This window comes from Nelumbo lutea, chromosome 2, assembly GCF_056320005.1.
Source record: "Nelumbo lutea isolate HS-2025 chromosome 2, American lotus-T2T, whole genome shotgun sequence".
In the NCBI taxonomy this organism is placed as follows: Eukaryota; Viridiplantae; Streptophyta; class Magnoliopsida; order Proteales; family Nelumbonaceae; genus Nelumbo; species Nelumbo lutea.
This window is the reverse complement of record NC_142685.1, coordinates 84,265,218-84,278,296: the sequence shown is the minus strand read 5'-3', so window position 1 is coordinate 84,278,296 and position 13,079 is coordinate 84,265,218. Positions and strand designations below refer to the sequence as shown.

The following is a 13,079-nucleotide window of genomic DNA, read 5'->3' as shown; positions in this document are numbered from 1 at the left end:
ATTGGGGGTGTCTTAAGGAATGAGGCGGGAGTGATAATCTGTTTTCGGGACCAATCAGTTTGGGTGATTCTCTGAAAGTTGAGATTTCACAAGGTTTAAAATGTCGATGTCAATGGAAATGTCGCTTACCAAAATATAAGACATGTCGGAAATGTCGAGGGGAAATATTGTAAAAATTAGAGACATTGTGGGAAGATTATGAAATATGTGGAAATATGCAATGATATTTTGTAAAATGATAAAAGAAGCATTAATACATATTTCTAGACTATTATCTTATTACCAACCATTATATAAAGCTAAGAAACTAAGATCAATAACAAATTAGTAAATGATGACTTACTGATTTATTATGCATTTTGATGTTTTTACAAGGTTATCTGATATTTTCTTTTCTTATTTTTAATTCTGATTTATTATAAATTCTAATATATTTATTTCACACTAGTAAATAGAAATGCATTTATTCTGATTTTTAAATATTAAAGTTATAATACATTGTTTTATTATAAATTTAATAAACTGATCTCCTTTTTGTAGTATTATGATTATGATAAATTCTGATTTCTTATAAAACTTAATGAATTTATTATGATTTTTAATACTAAATTTATAATAAATTATGATTTAGTATAAAATTTAATAAATTTATTATGTTTTTTTATATTAAATGTAGAATATGATTTATTTAAAATTTAATAAACATTTTCTGATTTTAATAAATATTTTAAAAAATACTAACTAGTTAATATTTTATTATTTGAAAAATATTTTATGTTTTATATTATAAAGTAACTAATTTATTCTTTTGTTTTTATATTTTGCTAATTCTTTTTCATAAATATTTTATTTGAAATATTAAATAGAAATTATTATGGAATAATTTATATAAATATATTGTATTATATTAATATAATATACTAATATATTATATTACTAATGTACATTAGTCGACATCCTGTCAGCATTATCGACATCCTGTCGGCTATCGACATCCTATCGGCATTATCAACATCCTGTCGACATAATAGGAAAAACTGTCTTTTTTTTTTTTGGTTATTTGGACCGGCTTGGTCAACATTTCCAAAATATAGGAAATGTCAACTGAAATAATGTAATTTTTATATTACCATCCATTTTCATGTCGGTGAGCCTCGACATCGACATATGTCGGGCAACATTAGCGACATTTCATGACATTTGAAACCATGATTTCAACCGTCGTTATTGAAGGAACTCAAAGGGTGATTCTCTGTTTTCGGGTCCTTCTGCTAACAAATGGTTAACAAAAAACATTGAGGTGAAGTTGAATTGGGTTAAGAGAAGTGCTAACTCCATCGCAGTTCGCCACCAAGCAATTCACCACCAGACAGTTCACCACCAGGCAGTTCGCCTAGGCATTTCCCCACCAAGCAGTTCGCCAGTAGGCAGTTCACCACCAAGTAGCTCATCACTAAGGCACGCCACCACCGAGTCAAATGACGAGGTACTTGGCCAAAAAATTTTACATCACAAAACATTGGTACGTGGTCAAAAACAGTTACATCAACTATCATTTTGTTAGAGAAAGGTTCTTAATGGAGAGATTGGTATCTCACATGTGATCTCAAAAAATCAATGGACAAATTTGTTTACCAAAAGTCTAAGTCAAGGAATAGTGGATTACATATGTGACAAGCTAAGATTATATGATATATATTCTCCAACTTGAGAGGGAGTATTAAAGGTCAACTTATTAGGGGTGTTTTAGTCTTTTTCATGATATTTTTCTTCTATGTAATTAGACTGTTGTATCCTAGCTTAAGTTAAGTGGTACTTAAGTAGGGGAATAATAGTCATTGTATTATAGTTGGAAAGTTATAAATAATAACCAATTAGGACTAGAGGCCTATCTGATATTCATGAGAAAAAGAAAAGAAAGAAACCTCAGAAAATATAGCACGTAAGCCCCTATTTTAATTCCAGTAAAAGAAGAAAAGAAAGGAGTGGAAGAAGAAAAGACTACCCTAGAAAAAGGAATGAAAAAAAAAAAAAAACTTAGAAAATAAAAAGGGAAGGAGCCCCTATTTTTTTAGGGGTCCAGGTTTTGAAGTTTTCAAGGGTTCAAGACGATAACCACTATCTTGTGTGTTGGTTGAACCCTAACAAAATAAGAAAAGAAGAAAATAATAAAATATACCACGTAAGCCCCTATTTTAATTCCAATAAAAGAAGAAAAGAAAGGAGTGGAAGAAGAAAAGACTACCCTAGAAAAAGGAATGAAAAAACAAAAAAACTTAGAAAATAAAAAAGAGATGGAGCCCCTATTTTTTTAGGGGTTCAGGTTTTGAAGTTTTCAAGGGTTCAAGACGATAACCACTAACTTGTGTGTTGATTGAACCCTAACAAAATAAGAAAAGAATAAAAATAAACTAGCATATGAACTATGAAAAACAAAAAAAAAACATTATAAACCCACAAAATGAATAATCTAATGTAACAATGTCTGTTGTAATATTTTTTTGACAAGAAATGTTATAATCTCACAAATTAAAAATATAAAAATATTATATGGCACCTTGAACAGAAAGAAACAGGCGCTTAGGAAAGTTGACCCTCCATGGACACTCAGTTGCCTAGGCGTCTCCTTGGCAACTATGCTCTCATTCACTCTTCTCAATGATGTTTTTCTACATTGTTAAATCACCACCCTAGCTCTTATTACCTCTTTATAAATAGGCATCTTCTTTAGGTTGTTTGGCTAGCAAGTATGGTTGGAGTTTCTCGTTGCTATAAATAGGCCTGTTCTGTCTCATTTTGGAGTTATTTGTTTTGATCATCAAAGTAAACTTTTATTTGAAATTAGATTTAAGAAGTCTTACAACAATGTGTATGGAACAAGAAGTCCCACACGAATACATATTTCTGTCCCTTTTACAATGCAGCCCAAAACAATTGTTGCCTCAAAGCCCCTTGTTTAGCAAGATAATCAACTAGCCCATCTGCACTCCTAACCCATTTGAATTCTGCTCTATCTCCCTTGCAGCCTTTTCCACTTCCCTTATCACTTGTTTGAAGGTCCACGGAGTAGTTCTATTGTTATTAGCCCAAGAAATGATCACCTTGGAATCCCCTTCAACCTCAATTTGCCTCATTCCTAGTTGCTTGGCTATCTTCAATCCTTGTAGCAATGCCATTACCTCAGCTTTTAGAGAGTTGCCCATTCCAATAAGTCCAGAGAATAATGCTAATATCCCCTTTCAGAATTTTTCATTACTCCCCCGATACCTGACAATCCCGGATTCCCAAATGAACTTCCATCAAAATTCAGTTTAATTCTGTTACCATTTGGAGGTTTCCATTCCAACCTTACTCTCTCTTTCACTCTTGAAGATTGTGCTACTTCTGTCCAAGATCTTATAATGTTTGTGACTGAGAACTCTTGGAATATATGCAAAGAACTTACCCAATGGGCTACTTTAACTTTGATAGTGTCAATCACCTCCTCCGTGGTTCTACTCTTTTCTAAGAATATTCTGTTATTCCTTTCTTCCCATATCGCCCAACAAATAGCTGCCTTTGTAGCTTTCCACATAACCTTCCCTCTTTTCTTTGATTGCCTCAAAAAGTCATAGTTAAAAAGACATGCCACATCTTGAGGGGGAAACCCACCTACAACCAAAGAGAAGACAAAAAGAATCCCAAACATGATGCACAAATGAACAAGATAAAAAAATGTGTGTCAAGGTCTCACCACTTTCCTTACAAAGGGAGCACATGTGAGGAGAAAGGCAAGCAAAATGCCTTCTTTTTTGTAGCATACCACACGTATTAACCTTACCAAGGAAAACTTCCCAACAGAAGGCTTGAATTTTTGGGGGGATAGGCTTACTCCAAATTTCTTTTATAAGGAAGTCCCCAGCCGGGTTGCTAGGTGAGGCAAGGACATTAAAGAAAGAGGAACAAGAGAAGAGGCCATTTGTGGAGCCTTTCCAAATTCTGGAATCTTCCAAGGACAGGTCCAAAAGGACTTGTCCTAAAATATCCAGCAAGTTAATTAAAGATGCACATTCATTTTCCCTCAGGCCCCTTCTAAAACCCAGATTTCAATTGATCCCACTTGGGCCAGGATTACCCAAAAGACTTATTGGTTTCCCTTTTAAGTTTGACAAAGAGTATAGGTCAAGAAAAAGGTCTTTGAGTGGACTATCTCCCACCCAAAGATCTTCCCAAAAACGAACTTTATTGCCCTAGCCCACATCAAACCGAATGGAATTAAGGAAAGATGGGTAAATTTCATGGATAGCTTTCCAAGGAAAACAAGAGGATACATGAGGGGCGACTTCTGCATCCCAACCATTCCCATCCATACCATGGATACTCACAATGACTTTGTGCCACAGTCTCTCTCTCTCAAAAGGGAACCTCCACAACCATTTTCCTAGCAGAGCTGAGTTCCTAAGTGAAATATTTCCTACTCCCAAACCCCCTTTATCCTTGGGCTTTCTAACTTGATCCCAATTTATCAGGTGATCCTTCCTCTCCTCTCTTGGACCCCAAAGGAAATCTCTCATGTATTTTAATAACCTCCTTGCCACTCTACAGGGTATTCTACAGGGTATTCTAGTGTATCCATCCCTAACAGTATCCAGGAGGCTCTAAATGTTCCTGAGTGGAAAGAAGCTGTTTTTGAGGAGATGAGAGCTTTGGAAAAGAATGCTACTTTGGAGAAAGTGGACCTGCCGGATGGAAAGACAGTTGTTAGTTGTAAATAGGTGTTCACTCTGAAGTACAACTCAGATGGATCCGTGGAGAGATACAAGGCTCACCTAGTAGCTAAAGGCTTTACTCAGACATATGGAGTAGACTACTTTAAGACCTTTTCTCCAGTGGCAAAGCTAAATACAGTTCGAGTACTCTTATCTATTGCAGCTAATCTTGACTGGCCACTGAATCAACTGGATGTGAAGAAATGCCTTTTTGAATGGAGACTTGGAAGAAGAAGTATATATGGAGCCTCCACCTGGTTTCATTGAGAAGTTTGGAACTAAGGTATGCAAGCTAAAAAAATCTCTATATGGACTTAAACAGTCTCCCAGAGCCTGGTTTGAAAGATTCACAAGGTTCGTTAAAAGTCAAGGATATAGTCAAGGACAATCTTATCATACTCTTTTCACAAAGAGATCCACCAAAGACAAGGTTTCGGTTTTGATTGCCTATGTTGATGACAATCTTGACTGGAGATGATATTGAAGAGATGAGCAGACTAAAGCAAAACTTAGCCAAGGAATTCGAGATTAAAGACTTAGGCCAGCTAAGGTACTTTCTTGGAATGGAAGTGGCAAAGATCAAAGAAGGGCATTGTGGTTTCACAACGAAAATATATTTTAGATCTCTTGAAAGAAACTGGAATGAGTGGATGCAAACCTTCAGACACTCCGATAGAAGTTAATACCAAACTTGGAGAAGTTAAAGATGGGGTTCCAGTAGATACAGGAAGATACCAAAGGCTGGTAGGAAGATTGATTTACTTGTCACATACACGTCCTGATATTGCCTTCGCTGTGAGTATGGTGAGTCAATTTATGCACTCCCCGTATGAAGAACATCTTGAAGTTGTGTATCGAATTCTTAAGTACCTAAAAGGCACACCAAGAAAAGGACTCTTCTTCAAGAAAAATGAGAAGAGAGGGGTTGAGGTGTATACAGATGCAGACTGGGCAGGCTCCATCACTGATAAAAGGTCAACTTCGAGGTACTGCACATTTCTTTGGGGCAATTTAGTTACTTGGAGAAGCAAGAAGCAAAGTGTAGTTGCTAGAAGTAGTGCTGAGGCTGAATTCAGATCAATGGCTCAAGGAGTGTGTGAGGTTCTTTGGCTAAAGAGGGTGCTAGCAGATCTTAAGATACCAGTGAGCTTTCCTATGAAACTGTATTGTGATAACAAAGGCAGCTATCAGCATTGCTCATAATCCGGTTCTACATGACAGGACTAAACATGTTGAGATTGACAGACACTTTATAAAGGAGAAGCTTGAAGAAAGAATAATTTACACTCTGTTTGTACCAACCACGCAGCAAGTTGTAGATGTTTTGACTAAGGGCTTGTTGAGACAGCCATTTGAACTTCAAGTTAGCAAATTGGGCATGATAGATATTTTTTGCACCAACTTGAGGGGGAGTGTCGGCAAATTAAGAAAGACAAGATTTACAGCATATTAAGAAATATATGGTTTGATTTGAATGAATTTAGGAAAGATTAGATTTGAATAAATTTAGGAAAGTCATATCCTAGGATTAAGGGAAAGATTTAGTCAATCCCTGATTGAGAGAAATTCTAGGGGTTTTGTCTTTCCTATCTTTTCTTATTTAAGGTGTATGCTCAATATGTTTTGATCAATAAAGAAAATCTTCTTCTTTTCTCCCTATATATTTTGCAACAAAGATTTTCCTTAGTGCCCTGAAATCCCACTTTCGAACTGAGTGACTGTTCACTTGCCTTTGTTTTGCAAAAACGATCAAGTTTCTTTGTTTCTTTGACCCTTCCCACGTCATCATCTTCAACCTCCCACAGATTTCTCCACAATCTCTCCTCCACCGACGATAGCAGCCACACCGCGGATTGAGAATCTCCGACTCCCAACTTCACTGTTCTTGGAACTTCTTCCACCTTAATCCCTCTCACACCCATTACGGCCGCACTGAGATTTGAAGTGTCCAGCTCTTCCAAGGCGCCACCGCACTGGGATGCGATTTGTGTGAAAGTTTCAGAGGATCATAAATGGAACGGAAACCCAACCACTTTCAGCCTGAAAACTTCTGTTTGGTCTACACGATTTGCACTCGGTGTCCACTGGCTAACTACCATTATTCCTTCCGAAGTCTGAATAGGGAGAGCATGAACCTCCCCAACCAACCTTCCCACTTCTAACAGGGCCTTATCTGCTTGGAACGTCGCAGATAGAAGGACCCTTCGAAATTCAATTTCTGTTTTAGTTCCTCTGCTATCGAACCCCATTTAGCCACCTTCTTTGTTGCTGAGACAACGTATTTTTCATTCCAGCCCTTTTCCTTTCCTGAACCTGTTTTTGATTGGAAAAGTTCACTATTGTTGGCCTGGGATTGCCTTGACTGTTCCATATTTCTCCACAAAAAATCCTGTAGTTCTTTCGCAACCATAATCCAACCTTCACTCTGGTTTCCACATGGGATGCATATCATCTGTTTCTTGCCTAGCCCAAACCACTCTGTAACTGTGATGAACCACCCTTTCCTATTAAACCGTTGTTCTGCTTCAAACATCTTACCATTTAATTTCATACTGTTCTTCCAATTCTGGGATCTTCTTGAAACTATGGCAACGTCCAGAAAACCTTTTAACCATACGAACACATTCTTCGGAAGGTACACTGAAGCTTTTTTCTCTTCCCTGATCTTCAACGACACCAGATTCCTTGATTTCACTTCCTCAAACTTAAAGAGTTTTGCTTCAAGGGATGCTTCCTTTCTCCATCTACCCACTGTTTCGAACCTCTCCATCTTCATCTTCTTGCAGTCACTTTGTAAAGCTCAGGTTGGTTTTGCCATTACAAGTCAATCTTTCCAACTGGGCAGCAATGATATATAGATCTGATACCTTAAAGGGGTTTCACTGTTTCATTGATACTTAGTATAATGGTAAAATCTTGGGTTGGAAAGGATGAGAATGCAGTTCGAGTCTGAGGACGGCCACTTTGTGTGACAAATGCCAAAGGTTAGAACCGTACCCACTCTACCCCTCACAAGACCCCCTCATTTTGGAGTTATTTTGTCATTTCAAATGAAGTTTGATTTTCCACAATTATTGGGGTTCATGCATTGAGGAAGAATCCTCTTTCTATCTTTTCATGGAAACACCATTAATATCTTTCTCTCTTCATCACTTGTTTTTTATTCACTCTTTCTCTTTTTCTTTTGTCCCTTTCTCTCTTTTTGCTAGTTTTCTTTCATGTGTGATATTTCTTGAAGGTGCAAGAACATACTTCCTTCATATGGAAGCCTGGCATACCACCTTATCCTAAAGGTTGTTTCTTATACTCCAAATGCATTACAAAACAGCATGTGGCAGCACCTTTCATAGCATGCTGCTCCTCTACAGTATCAGACACACAACAGTAGCAAGGCTGTTGTGTGTCTTTTCTTCTTGCACTCCTTCCTTTTCTTTTTTCTAAGGTAGTCTTTTCTTCTTCCACTCCTTTCTTTTCTTATACTCCAAATTCATTACAAAACAGCATGTGGCAACACCTTTCATAGCATGCTGCTCCTCTACAGTATCAGACACACAACAGCCTTGCTGTTGATCAAAAGTGGAGACAACCCTTATCCCTGGGGACACAGTACACCAGAACTGGAATACAGTTCCAACAAGAAATCCATTTTTTATCCAAAAAAATGCCAACAGTAGCATCCTTGACAAGCCATGATTTTTTTTTCTTTTTTGAGCAAGCTGTGAATTACAAGAACATTTTATGTTCACTAATGTGTGCATTAAATAGAGTGATTCAATGAGGAAATATGAACTGGCAATTCAAAACATGTGATTATAGATAGTCAGTCCATCAAGTTTAATGGCAAAGACCATAGTTGTCAAGGAATCTAGGCAATGTTAGATGCTAATGGAGCACCTAGTTCCCTAGACAATAGAATTTTACAAAGAAAACACTACAAGTATAGGCTAGTTCTGTAGTTTTACATTCCATCAACATGTGTGTTAATTGAAAATAGCAATACTCTTTATTAATAACATCAATTTTTCTCTCATAATATAGCAAACCATTGCATCTAGAAGACAATAGTAATTTGAATCAATTAATTTTAATATTCAAAAGCAAAACTATAACATAGTAAGTATTCGATAGAGGAACTGTAGGTCAAAAACTTATTAGAAACTAAAGAAGGATAATAATATAATAAAATAAATTAAGCAATTGAGTAACAAAAAGGGAAAAAGGAAAAAGGAGAAGAGGCTTTTTCTATTTAATGTAAGAGAGAGAGGGAGAAAAGAAATTGTAGAAAAAAGAAGTAAACTCTTAGTCCTTGTCTTCTTAAAATCCCTCAATTTTTTATGTTTTAATTGTAAAATTATTAAGTAAAACATAAATAACATAAACAATACATAATAGGATGTATTAACACACACAGTAATAACATGCGGTCGCAGTAATAAACTAATAATATTACAATAAGCCATCCAACCAACCAAGGGCACCACCTTTTTCATATAAGCCATGGTGTTCATTTGGATGTCTTGTTGCACCGCTTAGGCAATGCCTTAGCAACTATTCCAATAACAATGAATGGTTAACTCTAGCAACAATTTCTCAATTCACCATAGGTTTGCAAAATAATTTAATGCTTCATATGGTTACAATTATTTACTGGCCTAAGACATCACTTCAATTGGATGAGATAAAAGGTAAAATTTCAGATGTCCTCTGCATATAACCAACAGGTATAAAGAAGGGAAGTTAAATTTGAATCTACAAACGTCTCAAGTCAGGTATCCCTTGATAGCAATATGCAATGACTTTAAAGGTTATCTGCAAAGATTGTTCACCTAGCTGTTAATAAAAATGATTGTTCAGATTGGTTACAAATTCAAGCCATCATTTCACATGAGAAAAAGATAAAACCCTATAGGCTACATTCTAGCATTAGCGTTTTTTCTGATGAGTAATAACTGATACTCTACAGGCCACATTTTAGAATGTCAATACTCGTTTTTTTAGAGGAATGTCAATACTCAATAAGCATATGAGAAAACAACAACTTGCATCTAAAACAAGAAAAGAGGGGGAAACCCCAAAATGGAAATCCTAAAAATAGAAAAGCAAAACAAACTCACAAAGAAGATTTTAACGTACAAGTAGAACAAACTCAATCAGAGGAATCGAACGTAGATACCTTCTTGACACTCCTGCAAAGCAATGCACCAAAACCGCCCCCTCTTTTCTATTCTCGTGAATGAAATCTAAACACACATCCAAGTAATCCAACAAATCCTCGTTCTCCGTGTCTCTCAAGGGAACCGCCATTCTTACCAGCTTCAAATCCTTTCCGGCATACTCAAGCGAGTAGAGAAGTTTCTCACGTGGCAGCGACTTCTTACAACCTTCACCAACATCCTCTTCAGAGGTCGAAGCGTTTCCAGATTCTCCAATAAAAACCTTGCGGATTTCCTTTGAAGGAATGGATAGACTGGACCGCCATTCTGTAAAGAATGAGATGGATGCCGAGCTGAGAAGCGATAGAATGTGTGTGATTTCAGTGCTCCCGTTCTGCAGAATTTCGGCAGCGTCACTGATGTTGCCGATGAACAGACGATCGCGCACCAGATACGGCATGACCGTCACCACACAAATCCCTTACCAAACAAAAGGAAAATGAAAAGAAAATCCTCTTCCACCGAAGGATCCTTCGCTTAGGCTTTTTTTTTCAGTAGAACATAGAAAGTTCCTTCTCCCTTGATTGGAAAATCTAAGTGAAAGATGGCCCGTATCAAGTAATCAGAGCCCCGGCGCAAATGATTCTCCCCCGGAGTAAATATGCACACAGACTGTTTTTCCGGCGAGAAAATAAGTGATTCTGCGATAAGCAAAAACATAATTCTTAAGAAAACTTATTTTTCCGGCAATTGAAGAATAAAAATCTTTTCGTACTACAGCAAGAAATCTGACAGAGAAACTGAGTTTTCGGCAATCGAAGACCTTCTCTCTCTCTCCTTCTCACTCTGTAGGTGCTCCTCCGTATGGAGATTCTAACGAACGAGCAGCGGATGAAAGCATGCTCGAGGTTTATTCTTCGAAGATGCTGTACACGTGGCGGAATAGAAGTTATTCTTATATATAAATCGGATCGGATCCGAATCATATTATATCCGAATCTTAATCCGGATGTCGATATTCAAATCCGAACTAATTTTTGAAAAGTTAAATAGATTATTAAAAGAAAAAATATAACAGTTTATATAAAAAAACAAATAATACAAATATTTTTTTGGGTAAAATATAAAAACCTCTTCTGAAGTTTCTAATAATCATAAAAATATTCTATCTAGTTTCACTTTAACAAAAACCTTCCCTGAATTTTCAAAAAATTCAACAAAAATCTCCCTTTATCATTAATCCAAACAGAAGATAATGAAAGAGAAGGAAGGAAATTTTTATTTTACTAAACAGTGTTGATTTATATAAAGAAACAGAATCAAGGAAATCTTTATTTTACTACAAAAATACTAACACGAGTAAAACTGAAAATGGAATAGAGATCTAAGAGTGAAATTAATCAATGAATGAGAGCAGAAGTTATTTGATAGATAAATCTACATGAGGAAAAAAAAGGTATGGAGAATGAATAAACGAAATGAATTTGTCATTTATGCATATAAATGAAGGTCAATTAATTTGGTTATTCATTGGAGCCGGCTTCTAGTTCTAATTACGAGCAAATACAACAAACTCACCTTTGCAAGTGAAGGAGTTTAAGAAATATCTTTTAAGTTCGAGGAAGACCCAAGGTTTTCTTAAAAACAAGAGATTTCTTGGAACTAGATAAGAAGAGAATAAAGTTGCTTCTGAAATCTTGGTGGACTTGGATACTTAATCTGCAAAATTCATGTCCGACTCATTGTGTCCAATGTGGCAAAATTTTGTATTTAGGAAATTGGTCAATTCTACTTTTACTATTATATAATATCTTGAAGTATCCTTAAATTTTTTTAACTTTCCGTAATATTACATGTGATATGATGTAATTGATATATTTTTTAAAATTTCTAAAATATCTATTTTCCAACAAATTGTCCAAATCCACTCCATCTCCGTCTCCCTCACCGGTGTCATCTCTGTCAACCACACTGTCCCGCTTCAACAACTCCTCCATCTCTGTCTGTTTCCCTCACCGACGTTATTCCTGCCACACCCATACTGTCCTGTTCGGCAGCTCCTCTCTCTCCGCCTCCATCTCCCTCACCTGCGTCATTCCGGTCAAAACCTTTTAACAGGTTAGTCCTTTTAATTATATTTTCTTCTACATTTTTTGAAAAATCAAATAAATTCCACAATACGCTCCAGCCTGTTTTGTTCTTAATCGTTGTGATTGAACGGGGTTTTCTTGTGTGCCTATCAAAAGGAATACAAATAGGGGATTTAGTGTTGAGTGAGCCGGTGTAGGCTGCCTTAAATGGATCGAGGGTAATAAGGTAATTATACTTTCAAGACGAGGGTTGGTTGATAAGTCCAAAGTCTACTGTGGATGAGGGCCTGTAGATCATTCTTGTAGAGTAGCAGAACACGTTAGAGGCCCTGGGTGATAGTCCAAGGTAGAGACTCTGATGATCAAATTAACTTGAGTGTAATAGGAAATAGACAAGGCCTAAATTAGGATTAAGGGTGAGCATTGGGTTGTTCGGTTAAAAATCAAACTGAATAAGCTGAATTTTCAAAAATCAGTATACCTATTTGAGAAACTGAACCAAAATTGAACTTCGCAAAAACTGAACAAACTGAATCGAAATTATTTTTTTAGTTACTTCGGTTGATTCGGTTAAAACTGAATTTGGTTGCTACTCTACATCTTTCCTATGCATTTGTGCAAGTGCATCTAAAATTTACATTACAAAGTTTAAAAAAAGCATTTAAAAACTAAAGAATCTAGTGGGCGGTGGTGGCTAAAAATTTCCACAATTCAAATTCGGTGACTAACAAAAATAGCAGGGAGGGGACGAAAATGAACTGAAAAACTAAAGACTAAAGAAGACTTGCCGGACTCTATCACTTGTCGCTGCCTACGGAAAAATTAGTTTGTTGGATGTTGGACTTTGGAGCCAGAATTCATAGTTTGCTGCTACTTTGCTCGCTCAAATGCAAAGACGCTCACCGTTGCAAGGGACTCAAGGCTTTAGTCTTTAGAGGTTAGAGGAAGATGAAGGTCGATGGTCAAAGAATAATGGGTTTTGGCTTAAGGTTAATAACCTTTGGGATTTTCACTATATTTTTATATTTGCCAAGTTATCCCTAAAATTTAGCTTTTTGGGTTTTGACCAAAGGCTAATAACCTTTGGA

At 36.4% G+C, this 13,079-nt stretch overlaps 1 protein-coding gene across 4 annotated transcripts in view; it reads right to left on the bottom strand.

Moving 5' to 3' along the window:
• LOC148871670 (uncharacterized) overlaps positions 1–10,820 on the bottom strand; it is a 66,721-nt gene extending 55,901 nt beyond the window's left edge. For 2 of the 4 annotated variants that reach the window (XR_016108044.1, XM_088973349.1), the window contains exon 1: positions 9,922–10,783. Coding sequence is in view for 2 of the 4 variants with exons in the window: in XM_088973349.1 (XP_088829475.1) it covers positions 9,922–10,361 (440 nt within the window). In the remaining 2 variants the exon portion in view is untranslated. Of the gene's footprint in view, positions 1–9,921 lie in introns of all 4 variants that reach the window. The other 2 variants (XR_016108043.1, XM_088973350.1) reach the window with 2 other exon arrangements.
• Between the last annotated feature and the right edge of the window lie 2,259 nt (positions 10,821–13,079).